Source organism: Engystomops pustulosus, chromosome 6, assembly GCF_040894005.1.
Source record: "Engystomops pustulosus chromosome 6, aEngPut4.maternal, whole genome shotgun sequence".
In the NCBI taxonomy this organism is placed as follows: domain Eukaryota; kingdom Metazoa; phylum Chordata; class Amphibia; order Anura; family Leptodactylidae; genus Engystomops; species Engystomops pustulosus.
The window spans coordinates 125,889,702-125,905,774 of record NC_092416.1 but is presented as its reverse complement, the minus strand read 5'-3'; the positions used below and the strand labels follow the sequence as shown (position 1 = coordinate 125,905,774).

General features: G+C 41.0%; 1 protein-coding gene across 3 annotated transcripts in view; it reads right to left on the bottom strand.

The window, feature by feature from the left end:
* NKAIN4 (sodium/potassium transporting ATPase interacting 4) overlaps positions 1–16,073 on the bottom strand; it is a 65,420-nt gene that overhangs the window by 21,312 nt on the left and 28,035 nt on the right. For all 3 annotated transcript variants that reach the window (XM_072110924.1, XM_072110923.1, XM_072110925.1), the window contains exon 2: positions 3,060–3,197. In XM_072110924.1, the coding sequence (XP_071967025.1) occupies positions 3,060–3,197 (138 nt within the window). The remainder of the gene's footprint in view (positions 1–3,059; positions 3,198–16,073) is intronic.

Genomic DNA, 16,073 nt, shown 5'->3' with positions numbered 1-16,073 from the left:
ATTAAAAGAGCAATTCAGGTCACAACTTGACATAACAATGCACTATAATTGTTGAAGACATATTGGGGCACATACCCGATCACTGGAGTTCACATAAAGTGCATTGTCTGACTATAATGCACCGTGCGTTACTAAGATCCTGCACCCTAAATCATGCATGTGTACCTTCCCTGCACTGGTCTGACAGAGTTCACCATGCTTTAGTGGTGCATGTAAGTGCTAGGGCTTGCGACACAATTTAAGATTTATATCCCGCACTTAGTCCAAATCAGTCAGACTGTCCGCCCGCACGCCCCCTAATTTGTGTCGCATGGAAGCCAGCGCAGCTACGTCACAAAATGGTTGGGTGCACCAAAATCCCAGCGCAGACACTTCTTAAATACCTGTGCAAGCCGTCTCAGACCTGAAAAAGGTGCCCAGTCCGACAAAAGTGTGCGTGCGACCCTTAGTAAATTTGCCTCATTGTCCTTCCTCGGATGGTTTTACAGTACAGAGCATGCGAGTAATATTGAAAACCTTCCGCTTAATTCATAAAATAAGTGCATTCTATTATCAAGAAAATGATAACAAAAAATGATAACAAAAAATGATTGAAATGGTTGAAAATCACTACTTTAATACTGCCCCATATATACAAGAATATGATTACTATAATACTTCCCCTATATTCAAGAATATAATTGCTATAACATTGCCTCCTATGTTCAAGATTATAATTACTATAATACTGCCCTCTATGTACAAGAATATAACTACTATAATACTGCCCCCTATGTACAATAATATAACTTCTATAATACTGCCCCTTATGTACAAGTATATAACTGCTATCATACTGCTCCTATGTACAAGAATATAACTACTATAATACTGCCCCCTATGTACAAGAATACAACTACTATAACACTGCCCCATATGTACAATAATATAACTTCTATAATACTGCCCCTTATGTACAATAATATAACTTCTATAATACTGCCCCTTATGTACAAGTATATAACTACTATCATACTGCTCCTATGTACAAGAATATAACTACTATAATACTGCCCCCTATGTACAAGAATATAACTACTATAATACTGCCCCCTATGTACAAGAATATAACTACTATAATACTGCCCCTATGTACAAGTATATAACTACTATGATACTGCCCCCTATGTACAGGAATATAACTACTATAATACTGCCCCCTATGTACAAGAACATAACTACTATAATACTGCCCCCTATGTACAAGAATATAACTACTATAATACTGCCCCTTATGACAAAAGTGTGCACGTGACCCTTAGTAAATTTGCCCCATTGTCCTTCTTCGGATGGTGACTGATCATTTTACAGGACAGAGCATGTTAGTAATATTGAAAACCTTCAGCTTAATTCATAAAAGAAGTGCATTCTATTATCAAGAAAATGATTAAAAAAATTATTGGAATGGCGGAAAATCACTACTTTAATACTGCTCCATATATACAAGAATTTGGGAGGGTATGATACAGATACTTTAATACTGCCCATTAGTTACAAAAATAGAACTTTAAGGAGGGGCTAACTTAAAAAACAGAAGTGCTGGATTTGCTACATGATGAACAATAATGTGAAAGACTTCACTGTGTTTCCTGTTATTTTACAAGACAAAATATGCAGATATTGACAGAGCTTACTACTATTACTCAATAATACAACTCAAATAACACTTTCTATAGACATTAGAATCATTTCTTAACCTTTCTCATCTTAAAGAGGCAGTGTCACCAGCTTTTACACCACCAAACCAGCAACACCTTGAGGTGTGAAATTAGTTCACCCATTTATCTATAAATAATTACCTCCTTAGTCCTATGCAAATGAGCTGAAGAGTCTTTTTTACCTGAAATCAGGCTGGAGGGGGCATGTAACTTCGGATACCCATATCTTTGGCTCTAGAAGCATGCTTTTATAAATATTAAAATCTCATCTTTTAAACCGCATAAGGCTTGTGGTTCTGTGAGTTACGGAACTGGAGATACGAGCAGTTAATGACAGGCTGTGGATAAAGATCAATGCCCAGAGGCGTAACTTGAGGGGGTGCAGAGGTTGCGGTCGCACCCGGGCCCAAGAAGTTTAGGGGGCCCTTATGGTGTCACTTTCCCATATGAGAAGACTATTACTATAAACCATAGATTACAATCAGGGGCCTGGCACAGTCTGCACTGGGGCCCATCAGCTTCTAGTTACGCCACTGTCAATGCCCCTCTTTTTCTTTAACTGCCTATACTGTATATTTTGTTCTATAGTTCACAGAACTAAAGCCATTGGAAGACTGTGATTTGAAATATGATGACAAAGGCATGATGCCAAAGGCATGGTTCTAAGTACTATCTAAGTAAAACTATCAAATTAAATTCTGCAATCTGCAGTGCCACTCCTCTTGCAGCCTCTAAAATTTACTCATCTCATGGAACATGAATCTTTGCTACTCATTTTCTAATGACTTTGGAGGTATGTTTTTTTTTTATAGGTAAGATTTCATATAAAAAAGGAACTCTAGAGAGAATTCTGAGCAGCACTCTGCAATCTCCGTCAGAGCCATAAGGATGAATGGAGCAGAATGGTCATGCATGGCCTACGGACCCTTCCTTCTCATGCTCTGTGGGGGTCACAGTACTGAGACCCCAACTGATCAGCAAATAACGCCCTTTCCTGTGGATAGGGCCTAGCTTACGTTCATGGGAAAACCCCTTTAAATTGATATGCGACAAATGTGAACACTGCAGCTTCTGCTCCATACACAACTACATTATGCATTTAGCATTGGCTGCACTGGGTATTACATTTGTATCCCACCTCCATGGCATCAATTTAAATTACTGTAAAACTCATTTAATAGGGTCCCTGAGTTGTTATATATCACACCTATATTACACATCCAAACTTGTGGATAGGCCCTAATTTGCTTGGTGGGAAAACCCCTTTAAGGAATCTGGTAATTTAGTGGGATACAGATGGTGACAGGGTTCCTTCAAGGATAGTAACAAAGAAAAAAGTTTATCTTTAGCATATCTACTTACAGCAACCACATAACGAGGTCTGTATTGTAGAGTCCCGAAGAGACCTAAAATGATGACTACAATCTGCAGGAAGTTAGCCAAGATCGGTGCCCATTGATATCCCAGAAAGTCAAAAACCTGACGCTCCAATGCCGCTATCTAGGGAAAGAGAATGAGAGCAAACAATTAGACATAAGAATAAAAGTACAAACACAATAACATAATAACAAGTAAGGCTAATTTTAAGAACAGAGGTTTAATTTTTCAATTAAAAAAATCATTGACAGCAATGTAAATTTCATGTCATCTGTTGCGTATGTGTTTTATGGGCGGAAAAAATTATGTTGACTGTAGCGTTTTTTTAACTTTATATTGATGTGATTTGGCAAACTCTGCTTAGCGCTGCATAATCTGTGTGCGCTATATAAATAAAGGAATTATTATTATTAAATGAATGTGATTTTTAACTGATACAGTAAACCTCTGTTCTTTCCTTTTTTATGCAGGTAAGGAACGGTAGTGTGAACTTAGCCTTACTCAAGGAAAAGACAGCAGTTTCAACTTGCATTACATTTCTTTTGTGTTACATTTGCCTATGTGAATTCTGTCATTCTGCTTTTCTAGATTACTGAAAGCTTAATCTGGCTAATTATGCAATTAAATGGAAGCAATGGATATAGCTCTGGTTATGTAGCCAGAAGGAAAAACATATGAAACAAAATAAAACATATTAATTAAAATGTTGCAAAATCTTAAAGTGTCTTTGTACTGTTTTAGCCAATGATAAAATTGAGAAGTCCTCAGTTGTTGATACGTTTATTGGCTATTAATAAGGATGATGACAATTAAACTACTCATGTCTCTTTATCAGGCATGGTATAACACAACATCTGGATGTTGTCATAATCAGAGAATAATATAACTATAACATAGTATAGTATGCAAGTAGTCAAATTATGAAGTATTAAAACTTGTAAAAAGCCAAAATGAGAAACAATTAAGAAATTACTGTACATAAAATATATTGCTGATTTGTTATTCAGGACTTGTCATCACCCAGCTTCCCTCTCCTGAAAACATACTGTACATTGCAATATACAATGACTTTTACTTGCTGCTGCTTTTTGACATAATGGGAAGAAATGCAGTTAATTGAACAGGGTGTTGATGTGATAACCTCAGGAGACTGAGTACATGAAACGCCTTACATGCCCCTGTAGCCGGAGGGCACATATTTTTCATTGTTCTCATTATCAGATTTACCCTTGCTCAGCAGTGGCCACTGTGTATGCCAATTACTTCCTGCATAGCGATGCCCTTGGGAGCCAGCCATTGCTTGTGTACCCAGCCGGTCAAGATCTCTCATTGCACATGATGGATGTCTGCGTCCATTTTCCTTGTAATGGATCCATCATCCTGTCCTAGTGCCCTTGGGCTTTGATACAAGATGGATTCATCATTGCCCTGGTACCTTCTTTAAAATATTTGCCAACAATGTCTCCAAGATTTCTGCAATTCTGACGGGATAGACTGGCACTGCCAGAGCTTGCTTCCTGCGTGTCAATGATATCAGTGGGTAGGAGGGGATGCTGTGCACCCATATAGCATACCTGCAGTCTAACCGTGTTTATTTTAATTGGTTTATCTCCCGCCGAGGTTGCCATGGTAACAGTCCCTTGGGGTCCTGCAATTTGTGATTTGTTTCCCAGTATCCATTGCATAAAACCAAAGGTCACATGTGATAGATGCTATAAGTCCGTTCTGTGGTTAACCCCTGGCTGTGAAACAAACAATTGAAGATTTACATGAATGTGTAGTTGGGTGCAGAGGTGGGCGTCATACTCATCCGTTGCATGTAGCCATAATATATTAATTGCTCATTAACCTTTACCCTGCAGTCATACCAGTAGAGGATGCACAACATTCCTTACATCTCTGTATGGTGACTACATCTTGTGTATTTGGTATTTTTTGTATCCGTCCAGGTTAATTTAATGGGTGAAAAAAAAACATTAGGAGAAAGCCCAAAGTCTGAAGAGTAAAAGAACAAAATTCTTCTAAAAGTATTGCAGTATTTATATATTTGTTGGAAATATGTGGAGATCAGCTCCAGCTCAAGGAGGGATATATGAGCAAAAAACTTTAATAATCCCATGTTAAAAAGCCTGGTAATTATGGAATGAAGTGGAACCCCAGAATTTAAAGCTTCTGTCGTGATCTGTGTGATTTACAGGTGAATACACAACAGTCAATTAAAGGGTTTTTTTCAGGTCCTTAGGCATTGGTATGAGACAGATGTGAACCCTGCAGCTTCTGCTCCATACACAACTACATCATGCATTAAGCAGTGGCTGCACTGGGTATTACATCTGTATCCCACCTCCATGGAAAACTCATTTAATAGGGTCCCTGAGTTGTTATATGTCACACCTATATTACACATCCATTCAGTGTGCGGGGGAGATGCTATATATACGTATATACTGTTTATGTATATATGATATGAAGATCTGTTTAAGATCTTCTGGTGTCTTCCAGAATGATAGATTTCCCCATATACTGCAATAAACTATAAGGAAGGGAAGGAGATTTATGTTGCTCACAGAGGACTAGTACAGCTGTAGCACAGTCTGTTGGATGTTTGTATAGACTTGCAAGGCCACCATAGGGGAGGAGGGGGGGGGGGTTAATGTGGCTGTGTTCAAGGGACCCCAAGGAGGAGAAGGGGCCCCAAGTGACAGAAAACCCTCCTTCTTCCCAAGTGCAGGGAAGTCATTGTGCACACAGGGCCGGATTATCATTCTGTGGGGGGCCCAAAACCTCCTATTGATGGACCTTTTGACATGATGTAAGATACGCAGGTGACATAGGTGAGAATTTGACCACTTTGAAGCCAGCAATCTGGTTACTAAGGGTGTGTTCAGTTTTTCAAATGCAGTTTTTGAAGTCAAAAGCAGGTTTGGATTATAATAGGCGAGAACATATAATTGAGAGTAGCTGCTCCTCATCTTTTTTTAAAGAGGACCTGTCACCTCGGAAAACCCACCCACCAAATGTGCCCCCCATAATCCTCCCTCTTGCCCCTTTCTCCCTAGCCTTTCTCCCTTTTTAAAAAAAATGTATTTGCAGTAAATTGATTTAAACCCATCCGACCTCTTACCAAATAAGAGGTCAGATTGTGTATCTGGTGTGCTGGCAGTCGGCAGTATTCATAAAGGGGCGTGCCGACACACCCCCAGCACGCCCCCGCCAGCGGTCACATTGTAGGAGAAGCCGGCAATGTGAATTAGCCAGGCTGCGGCCGCTGTTAGTGCGGCGTGGCCACACCTCGGGGATCCGGCAGCGATACGATGCTGCTGGCTTCTCCTACAATGTGACCGCTGGCAGGGGTGTGCTGGGGGTGTGTCGGCACGCCCCCTTATGAATACCGCCGACTGCCAGCACACCAGATACAGGATCCGACCTCTTATTTGGTAAGAGGTCGGATCAGTTTAAATCCATTTACTGCACAAATTTTTTTTTAAAAATGGCTAGGGAGAAAGGGGCTGGGGGGAGGATTATGGGGGGGCACATTTGGTGGGTGGGTTTTCCGGGGTGACAGGTCCTCTTTAGATATGTTATATTGTACCTTTCATTAGCATCTGCTGTGTGACTAGGGAGTTGCCTATTGGGAGGGGCTGGAAAGGAGCAGTTCCTCCCCACCTTTGGGAAATTGCTTCTCCATGTGACTTTCTCAAATATATGAAAACACCCATCACTGGCTTAGCGACGCCCCCTGCTCCTCAACAGCCAATCCCGAGTGTTGGGAGTTATTCATATATTTGAAAAGGTCACATGTTTCCCAAGGGTGGGGGGGAACTGCTCCTTTCCAGCCCCTCCCAATTGGCAACTGCCTAGTCACACAGCAGATGCTAATGAAAGGTACAATATAACATATCTTTTTTTCTTTAAAACATATTATTTATACAAAAACACTTTGGCAGTGTATGTACTATGCTCTGTGGGGACTGGGGGAGTGCTAAAAATGGGTCTCCTTGTGACAGGTTCCCTTTCAGTCACTCCTGGTTTGGACATCAATAACTACATCTGTAAAACAAAACATTTGAACGCAGCCTAAATGATCCACAACCAGTTTGCATAGCACTGCTGTACAATTTGAGGATTGACAGAAGCCTTGAGATTCCACTTTAGAAAGTGTGTATAAAAAGAAATAACCACAAGTAAATCCTCTGCCCAAATGTTAGTATTTGCTCGGAACAGCCCTGTTTGTGATCAGCTGATGAACAAGCAATGTCAGATCATCGCACCTAAAATCACTGTTGAAATATCCTGCAAACATGCAAATAACGTGGGATAAACAATTCATCTTCAGCAGTGATGATTGCTGCATATTAATGTGATTGGGAATAAGATTTCCTAGGACCTTCCGTTACTGATCATTTAAATTTAGCCTAAGGCCAGCTGCACTCAAATGTGTTCAACCTCTGGAAACATACACACACAGATGGCACACAATCCACAGGAAGGGAGTCCTTGCATCTTATTTCTTCATGATACTCTCCATCTGCCACCTGATAAGAATTGTAAGAGTGCAGGTGCTGAAGTCTGGCCACCAGACGGACAGTTAAACGCGACGTATGACCGCACCCTCACATGCATTTTATGCATGTTATCCGCACATGAAAAAATGAGACCCTTAACAAACTCTGACTTAAAATGATTTCAATCTTTCACGGACCAAATCCTTATTGCACCATGATCAGACTATGACATGATCTGCAACGCAAGTGTGAAAGGGGCTCTAGGTCCCTTTCACACCAGTGTTTGTTTTTCACAGCTGAGTTCTGCGCGTGTATTTGATATGCAGTATTATAGCACACTGCTGCTTTTTCGCAACACGATACATCAAAGGGCCTCTTGCTGTATCCGGCGGGGTGATGCGCAGCGTTTATTTCTGTGCCAGGCCCTGCCTCCCCTAGAAATAAAGGCAGTTGGAGACTTATCACATGTAATGCCCCGCACTGGCCCACTCCCGGCCGCCCGCACCCTCCACACGGGTGGCCGCTGCCCCCCCCCGCCCCTCACGTGGTGGAGTGGGCTAAATAATCACAAGTGCTAGCAATAAGCTAGCATTTGGGATTATTTCAGGGCTTCTACACCACTGATGTGGCGCAGAGGCCCTGATAAATATGCCCTATTGGATTCAAAAAATTTTGCAAGACTTGCATTTTTTCATTCACAAACACATGGAAAACGCCCCATACAAGTTTATGGACACAGTGCACTATGGACACATGCAAATGCAATGCGGTTTTCACTGGTCAATTGCCATAGAAAAGATAAACCACAGTCATGAGTCTTTTTATGTGCATTTTATGTGCTCTTATGTACTCTTATCAGACTCTGGCGAAACTCTTCGACGCTAGTATGAAAGGGGTTTAACAGCCTGTGAAGCTACAGCACGGCGTAGCTCTAGTAACGCCCCCAAAGCCCTTCCAACTCATTAGCATAACTCTAAAATGTTCCTTTGAGATGGAAGGAGGCCAAGGATATCAAATATAAAAGATTACCACAGTCACGGTTCCTGGATGTATGAGTAGGTGTCCCTAGTTTATCATGCCGGATTTTGCTGGTAGATTTCTTTTAAATATAAATTATTCTTAAATAAAATTGAGAGGATGAAACATTGCCCTGTAAACTTGTGGTGGAATGAGTTTATATTGGATTTGGAAGGCTCCTTCTTTAATGATGCAGTGTTTACAAAATCATGTTAACATTGGGTTAGTAACTGAAAATGTTAACAGCAACTTAATTAGCCAAACAATCTGGATCTGGAACGTGGTGCTAATTTCCTTAATTATCGGACGAACCCTATTTAACTGGCAGCCTAACTTTCCAGATTTCTCTGACTTTACAATACGGGTGTTCCGTTCCAAAATGACTGAAACCCTCCGGCAGAAGGTTGTCCAGATGTAGGCCAAAGAGGTGATCCTATCAGCCATAGTAACAGAAGTTGGTTGTTCCAAGTATGTGATTTCCAGAATATTGCATCTTCACAATATCACAAACTTATTCAACTTGTTCCCCAAGAAGGCTGATCACCCTCAAAATACAAATGTAAGAGAGAACAAGATAATGCAGAGAAACTCCATGGTAATTGTTTCAACACTGCAATAGCAATTGCTCACTAGTTCAGTACTGAACAGGCTAAGGATCTTTCACCTCATACAGTGTTACGACATTTAAGAGAATTTGGATTGACTCTGCAGTGACCAAACGTCTCATTAGCAGAAAGAAACAAAAGGCTAATATTCAGCTTGGCTGAGGAGCATATTGTGTAGACAGAGGATAAGTGGTCCACGATTCATTTTAGTGATGAAAGTAATTTTCATTTATTTGGATTTCATGGGAAAATATTATGTTCGTCGACAAACTGGGAAAAGACTAAAGCCAAAGTGTGTAAAGAAGTCAGTGAAAGATGGTGGAGGAAGTGTCATAGTTTGGGGGATGTTTTCTGCAGCAGGTGTTGGACCTCTCATACAGCTACATGGCAGAGTGAATGCAAGTGTTTATCAGAAACTTCTTCTACAACACGTGGTTCTTCCCTTGCATTCATCACTCAATCAGGCAATTTTAATGCAGGACAATGCCCCCCGTCATACACATAAAGACGTTCCTTGAATCAGAAAACACTGAAACAATAAAATGGTCAGTCCAAAGTCCTGATCTAAACCCAGTACAAAATCTCTGGAAAATTATGGGCAAGACATCCACAACAGACACTGCAAGAAGAGTGGACCAAAAACACAGCAAAGCAGTGTAAGAGACTAGTGATGTCACGTGGCTGCAGATGTGCTGAAGTCATTCACAGCAATGCCCTGTACAGTTCCTACTGATCGGTTACTGGTGGAGGGGGACCTGAATCCTTGACGGAGAACACGCCACTGGATCGCGACAGGACCGGGTAAGTAAATGTGCCCCAATGTTTACAATCATAGATGATGTTACCCGGAAGTCAGTCAATGCTGGGGAGTCTTCATCTCTCCTGACAGGCCTGTTTTAGTTTTTACAATGTCAGTGCAAGTACAGAAATATGGTGTTGATCATGGGACAGTTGTGTTTAGGGATGAGGTAAGTTTTAAGAATTCTCAGTTTATATAGTCGATATAACGGGGAGGGGGAGTGATTTCAATTTTTAGTTTATTATATTTTATTTTAATTTATTTAATGTTACTATTTTTTTTGACTCTCTATGGTACTTTAACCCTAGACAGTCTGCTCATTCTATAGTTTTTCAGTATATGGTGTACTTACAAAAGATTTATAACAATGTGCCACTGGCACATTCTAACGAATCTGCGGAAACCATATAGCCTGGGGTCTTACAACGACCAGAAGCTGTAATGGCAACCGATGACATCATGGGGAGCGCAAATCAAAACAAAGATATACAAATATCTATGTCAGTGTGCTTGCTTTACAATCCTTGATCCTAGTGGTAGATGTTCTTTATATCCTGTCGATGATAATCAAAGGGTTACTCTATTTAATAGTGGGTGATCCCTCTTTGACCTTCGTCTAGCACACCATATGGTCTAAAGCAGCATATGGAAAAGGATTGCTTATTACAGACCCTGTTGTGTGTCCACCTGTTGTTTCATGTACAGCAGCTTCTATGGCCAGGTAGCCTATTCATTGCAGGCAGACATTGCTTTGCATACAGATGACCGTGCCTGTAGTTATCTCTATCACCGTGTGGCTTTCAAAGTTGAGTATAAGCAGGTGATAATGCCATGTGATACAAGAGATCAACATCAAAGACATCTTCAAGCCTCACTAATCAGTTCATATGTGGATCTTCTGGCAAAGTGTTGTATACCTGGGTCAGATCCCTCTCACTCAGCCTCCCTGCGTGTACCCAGGCAGAGAGCTGCACAAATCCTATTACATAAGGCTTAGCATCGTCAAATGAGAACATTTATATCCCAATGGAAAATTAAAACTCAACATGGTTCTAGTGATCAAAACTCCCACAACTTCTTTATTCCACATTCCAATACATAGAAACACATACAGGGAGGTATTAGCTGGTGAATATCGGTGAAAAGCACAGAAGCCATAAAAACATTGCCTTAATACACAATCAGCCATAGTGCCCCTATTACAGTCAATATAGTGTCCCTATTATATAACCAGCCAATGTCCTCATTACACCCTAGCCTCAGTAGGTTATAAAACCTAAAGCCTGTTACAGTGCCCCCCACGCATATCACAACTAGACATGGGGATACATATAGATTGCGAGCCCTCATGGGAGGGTCCTCCTTCCACTTGTCTTTTGATCTCTGTAGTTCTTGTATTTGTACTTGCATTTGTTCTTGTCCTAATGTAATGTATGTAAACCCCTTACTTATTTTACAGCACCATGGAATTAATGGTGCTCAAATATAATAATACAGCAATAAAAGCATCCATTGATCATTTACAACTAGGTAAGCAAAGTCATCCAGGATCCCCACAAGTTCCAGACAAAACATGAAAAAGGAATGTGAATCTCTCCTTCCTTACCAGTTCAAAGTCTTTTTTCGCTCCACACACCATTTTGGGCAAGGCTGTGAAAGCCCCGATCCTGCCCCATTTACTATAGCTGAGAACTATGTTCTAAACTGGTTCCACCTGGTGCATATTGCAACTGGATCTACTAAGAGGTCGGAGCTGTCAGGGGGACTTTGGCAAATAAACAGAGATAATAAATTTACCCCTATAAATGTACCTATAAGACAGGAGAGGTATTTGTGCTGCTGATTGTTTTAGCTCATAGAGCAGTGGTGGCGAACCTATGGCACAGGTGCCAGAGGTGGCACTCAGAGCCATTTCTGTGGGCACTCAGGTTCTCACCCCAGGAAAGATTTCCCCAGACAGGAACAAATCCACCAAATCTTCCTGCAGTCCCAGGCCACTTAAGAGATGCTGCTCTCAGCACTATTTTAAAGCAACACTCCATTGGCTGTTTGGAAATGCGGGAAAAGTGAGAAGGTGTGGGAGGGGCTGCATTATCTTTGGAGGTCATCCTGCTGGACACTCCATTCTTCCTCTGGAGAGAAACTACAATGATAGTCTGAATTTTCCTTTCTTCTTTCAACTGTATTGGTTGCCTTAGGGGCCGTTACGATTGAAATATGTGGAAGAACAGGTAGCAATAAGTTTCTGCTTAAAATTCCATGTTGGCACTTCACGGTAAATAAGTGGATTTTAGTTAAAGCTTGGGGACTCGGTCTCTAAAAGGTTTGCCATCACTGTCATAGAGGTTTCATGCCCAGTTGAGAAGTGGATTATGTTATAAGTGGTTTTGAAGGCAGTCAGCGGGGCTCAGGCTTCTAGGGGCCTCATGACCACAGAAACAACCCAAAAGTTTGATACTGCCCTGTAGATGATAAAGAGAGGGACCTGGAGCTCTGAAATCCTTATATATGTGTTAAATCTCAAGACATGTGTATACAAGAGCCCCTACAAGACATCTGAAGATCCTCCAAGGTCCTTAACTACTGAACTGAAAACTGACAGAAGGGTAATTTTATATTTCCTGAGAAGTTGAGTTATGGTACTGCATGAAGGCAGTATATGTCAAAACATTTTTTTCCCACAATTAATCCACCCCTGACTTGGCCTCAAAGGGAACTTTAACATTTCAAAAAAAAATGAGACTTGTCAGTGCCGCAGACTGCTCAGCTCTTGGCCCCCACCTTTGTTCTCCTGTACAGCTCCTCCCTCCTGCTCCTTCACAGTCTGCAGCACAGACAAGTCACATGTTGTTTTTTGAAATGCATCCAAACCACAGCCCAACCCCTGGGATTACATAGACGATTTTGTCAGGATGCAAGGTAAGATATAGCACACAATTATATTGTAATACAAATGCTTAGAGAAAGACATATTTGCATTGCAGGTGTGATGGGCTTAGGTAACCTGTCTTTATTGAAAATGAGGTCCTTGGTGACAGGTTCCCTTTAAATAGGTTTACTCACTACAGGTTTTCATCAAATTGTTCCATTCACTGTAAGTAGAGATGAAGAAACTTGTGTTCAGGGCTTTTCATTCACCCAAGGCAAGCTCTAATATGGAGGGGCCATATGATGGGCAGAGGGTAAGGTGTAGGTATTTTCCATAAAGCAGTGACTATTATAAAGGGCTGGGACACAACACTGTGATTGTTCGTATCATTACCTTATGCATATTTTCCCAGACTTAGTCCTGAAATAGAAGAATATGACAACAATTTGCACCATGCTGCTTGCTGGAGATTGGAGGCATGGCACACGGGGTGTCCCCAGGGACACCTCTACAAATCTTCTCATGACAGGCGCCGCTTATTGGCTGGTGATCCAGTGATGCAGGTCGTTCCAGTGATACTATCTGGAGAAGTGCCAAGCCTTTGTTTTAGACCTATCTGGAAATGATCCTAATTTGTCAGCACGGAATATGACAAGTGACAAACCATATAATAAGACCATCTGGCGGTGAAGCCATCGCCGGGATCACATAGGACACGGGAAGCTTCTATCTATGCAGACATCTACAGCACATAGATAAAAATAATAAAATGGGTTTCATAACATCACCAAGCAATTCTGTGCATGCTACTGCATGTGTTATACTCTCCATGTACCAGTGTATCTAAGCTTATTGAGATGATGTATATGAGTGATACTTCTCCACTCAGTTGCTGTATCTAATCACCTATTATATTTTAGAACTGAGCCATGTCCATAGAATAAATCTGCACACAGATTTCACAAAAGCCTCCTTCCTTCTAAAAAGAGCTTTTAAAATGATGCTAGCCGAAGGGGTGTAGGGGGGGGGGGGATGTTAACAGAGCCCCTCGGTGGTGTAGCTTCACAGGCAGTTACACTGTGAAGGAGCACTTTCCACCCTCTGTGCTGAAACTTCCTCTGTTTCAGTGAGGTTACATCGGGTAGAGGTAGGAGGAGAAGCGGGGGAGCAGAGAAAGTATAACAGCCTGTGAAGAATGGGGGACCCTGGTAATGCCCCCAGAGCATGTCTGGCTCATTAGCATAATTGTAAAAGTAGATTTTAGAAGGAAAGAGGCCATGAATAACAAATATAAGATTACCGCAGTCACAGTGCCTGCATCTAGTGCTACTGGTTTATCATGCTTGATTCTGATGGTAGATTTGTTTTAAGCCCATTGGTGGAGGTTGTATCCAAGCCTAGCATGCATTATAATCTGCTGAGTTGCTTCATCTAAGCCTGCCCAGGGTTACTTTATCAAAGCTCAGTAAATCAGAGCAGAGCACAATTGCTGGATTTTTGCACAAAAGCTTATTTAGTATCATGGGGCAATGGTGGAGGAGGGCAACATTGGGTGGGGGCATGGTAACATGTCACACCATCACCATGGCAACCTCAATCATTTGTCCTAGAAAAACTACTGACAGCAATCAAAACAAGCAATTCATTATTGGGAAATTCCACCTCTCACAGTGACAAAGATATTGCACTCACATCCCTGTCCCTGGAGAAAGTGCTGGACTACTTCCAATTAATTCCAATAATCCACGGATACAATGTATAGACTCAGCCCCATATCTTTCCCAGCTTCCTCTGATGGGAATATCAGGTTTATATGTTGTAGTGCGTGCGGGTATCACTACATTCTAAAAGATTGAAAGGGAAACTCTAGAACTAAAAGATTAGCTTTGTTTAATGTTTGCTCGATCCTATGGTAGGATTTGCAACTTCTGAAAAATGAGGAGTTGATCTGTTTGTGACTTTTAATGATGCAGGATATTATTATTAGAATTGTCGTCTGACAGGTCACTGATGTAGCTAGTGATGTGTCCATATCAGTATTGTGAGCTGAAGACCCCATCTTTATTATCCAATAGATATAATAAATCAGATCCTATAGCTAGAAGGGATGGCACCTGGGGACTGGTCCCATTGCAAGTATTATATTATACATGACCCACAGTAGCTGATGGACCCTGTTCTGTACTTGTTTTTCATTGGAGTAAGGAAGCTTCAAGCTACTCTATCTTACTCATTTCAAGTTGATTTTACCCTAACAAAGGTTTCTATATTATCAGGTTACAAAGCTAACTTCAGCAGTAATTAAAGAGTTAACACCAAATTCCATTTGTGCTGTGGATGTGCCTGGCGTTCCTGAAATTGGTGCTTGGAAACTGTCCTCCCTAGAGAGTCCTGCCCAACCCCCAATCACAGAGACCACCATGACTTCAGACTTCCCCTGTAGACAATAGGTGTTTGTATACAGCCACCAGGTTTTCACATTCCCCAGATCTATATACCCCTCTTCAGTGCCCAGAAAATTATTTTTGAAAAACATAACCTGTACATGACATTGGCAAAGGTAGAGGTAACTCTACTTTGTGTTTGAAATACTTTAAATGGGGACATCATTGTTTTTATCCGGATACTGAAAATCAATGTCACAGTGAAGGGACAGTGTGTCAGTCTAGGTCCACATAGACAATACTAAAACATAGCAGACCCTCAGTAGTGAAAAATATGAGGCAAAGACCCCACAGTAACCAATTACTGTAACCATAATGCTTTCTATTATTCCCTATGGGGGAAACAGTCCAAATTCTTGAAATAGTTGCACAACATTTTTTTGCATTCAAGGTTTAACTATTGTATGACCACCGTGGAATCCTGGACATAAGTAGAGATGTAAGTTAAAGCTGCATTTAGGACTGCATTCCCACCAGCGATGCCAATTAAATTGTAAAAGTTTCATCTATTATCAGTGAGAAACTGATGATTTTTAAAATCAGATTTCAAAACGCAGTGCAGTTAGTTTTTCAGTGACCAAAACATTTAAATAAGGCAGTTTCCATACATTAATAATAATCTTTATTCATATAGCGCCATCAAATTCCGTAGCGCTTTACAAATCAAATTGTGTTAAACTCAATTGGGGGCATCTTGTGCCAATCTTAGTATTCCCGCAGTTGTGTATGACACCAGAATTACTAAGAGGTTGTGCCAGAG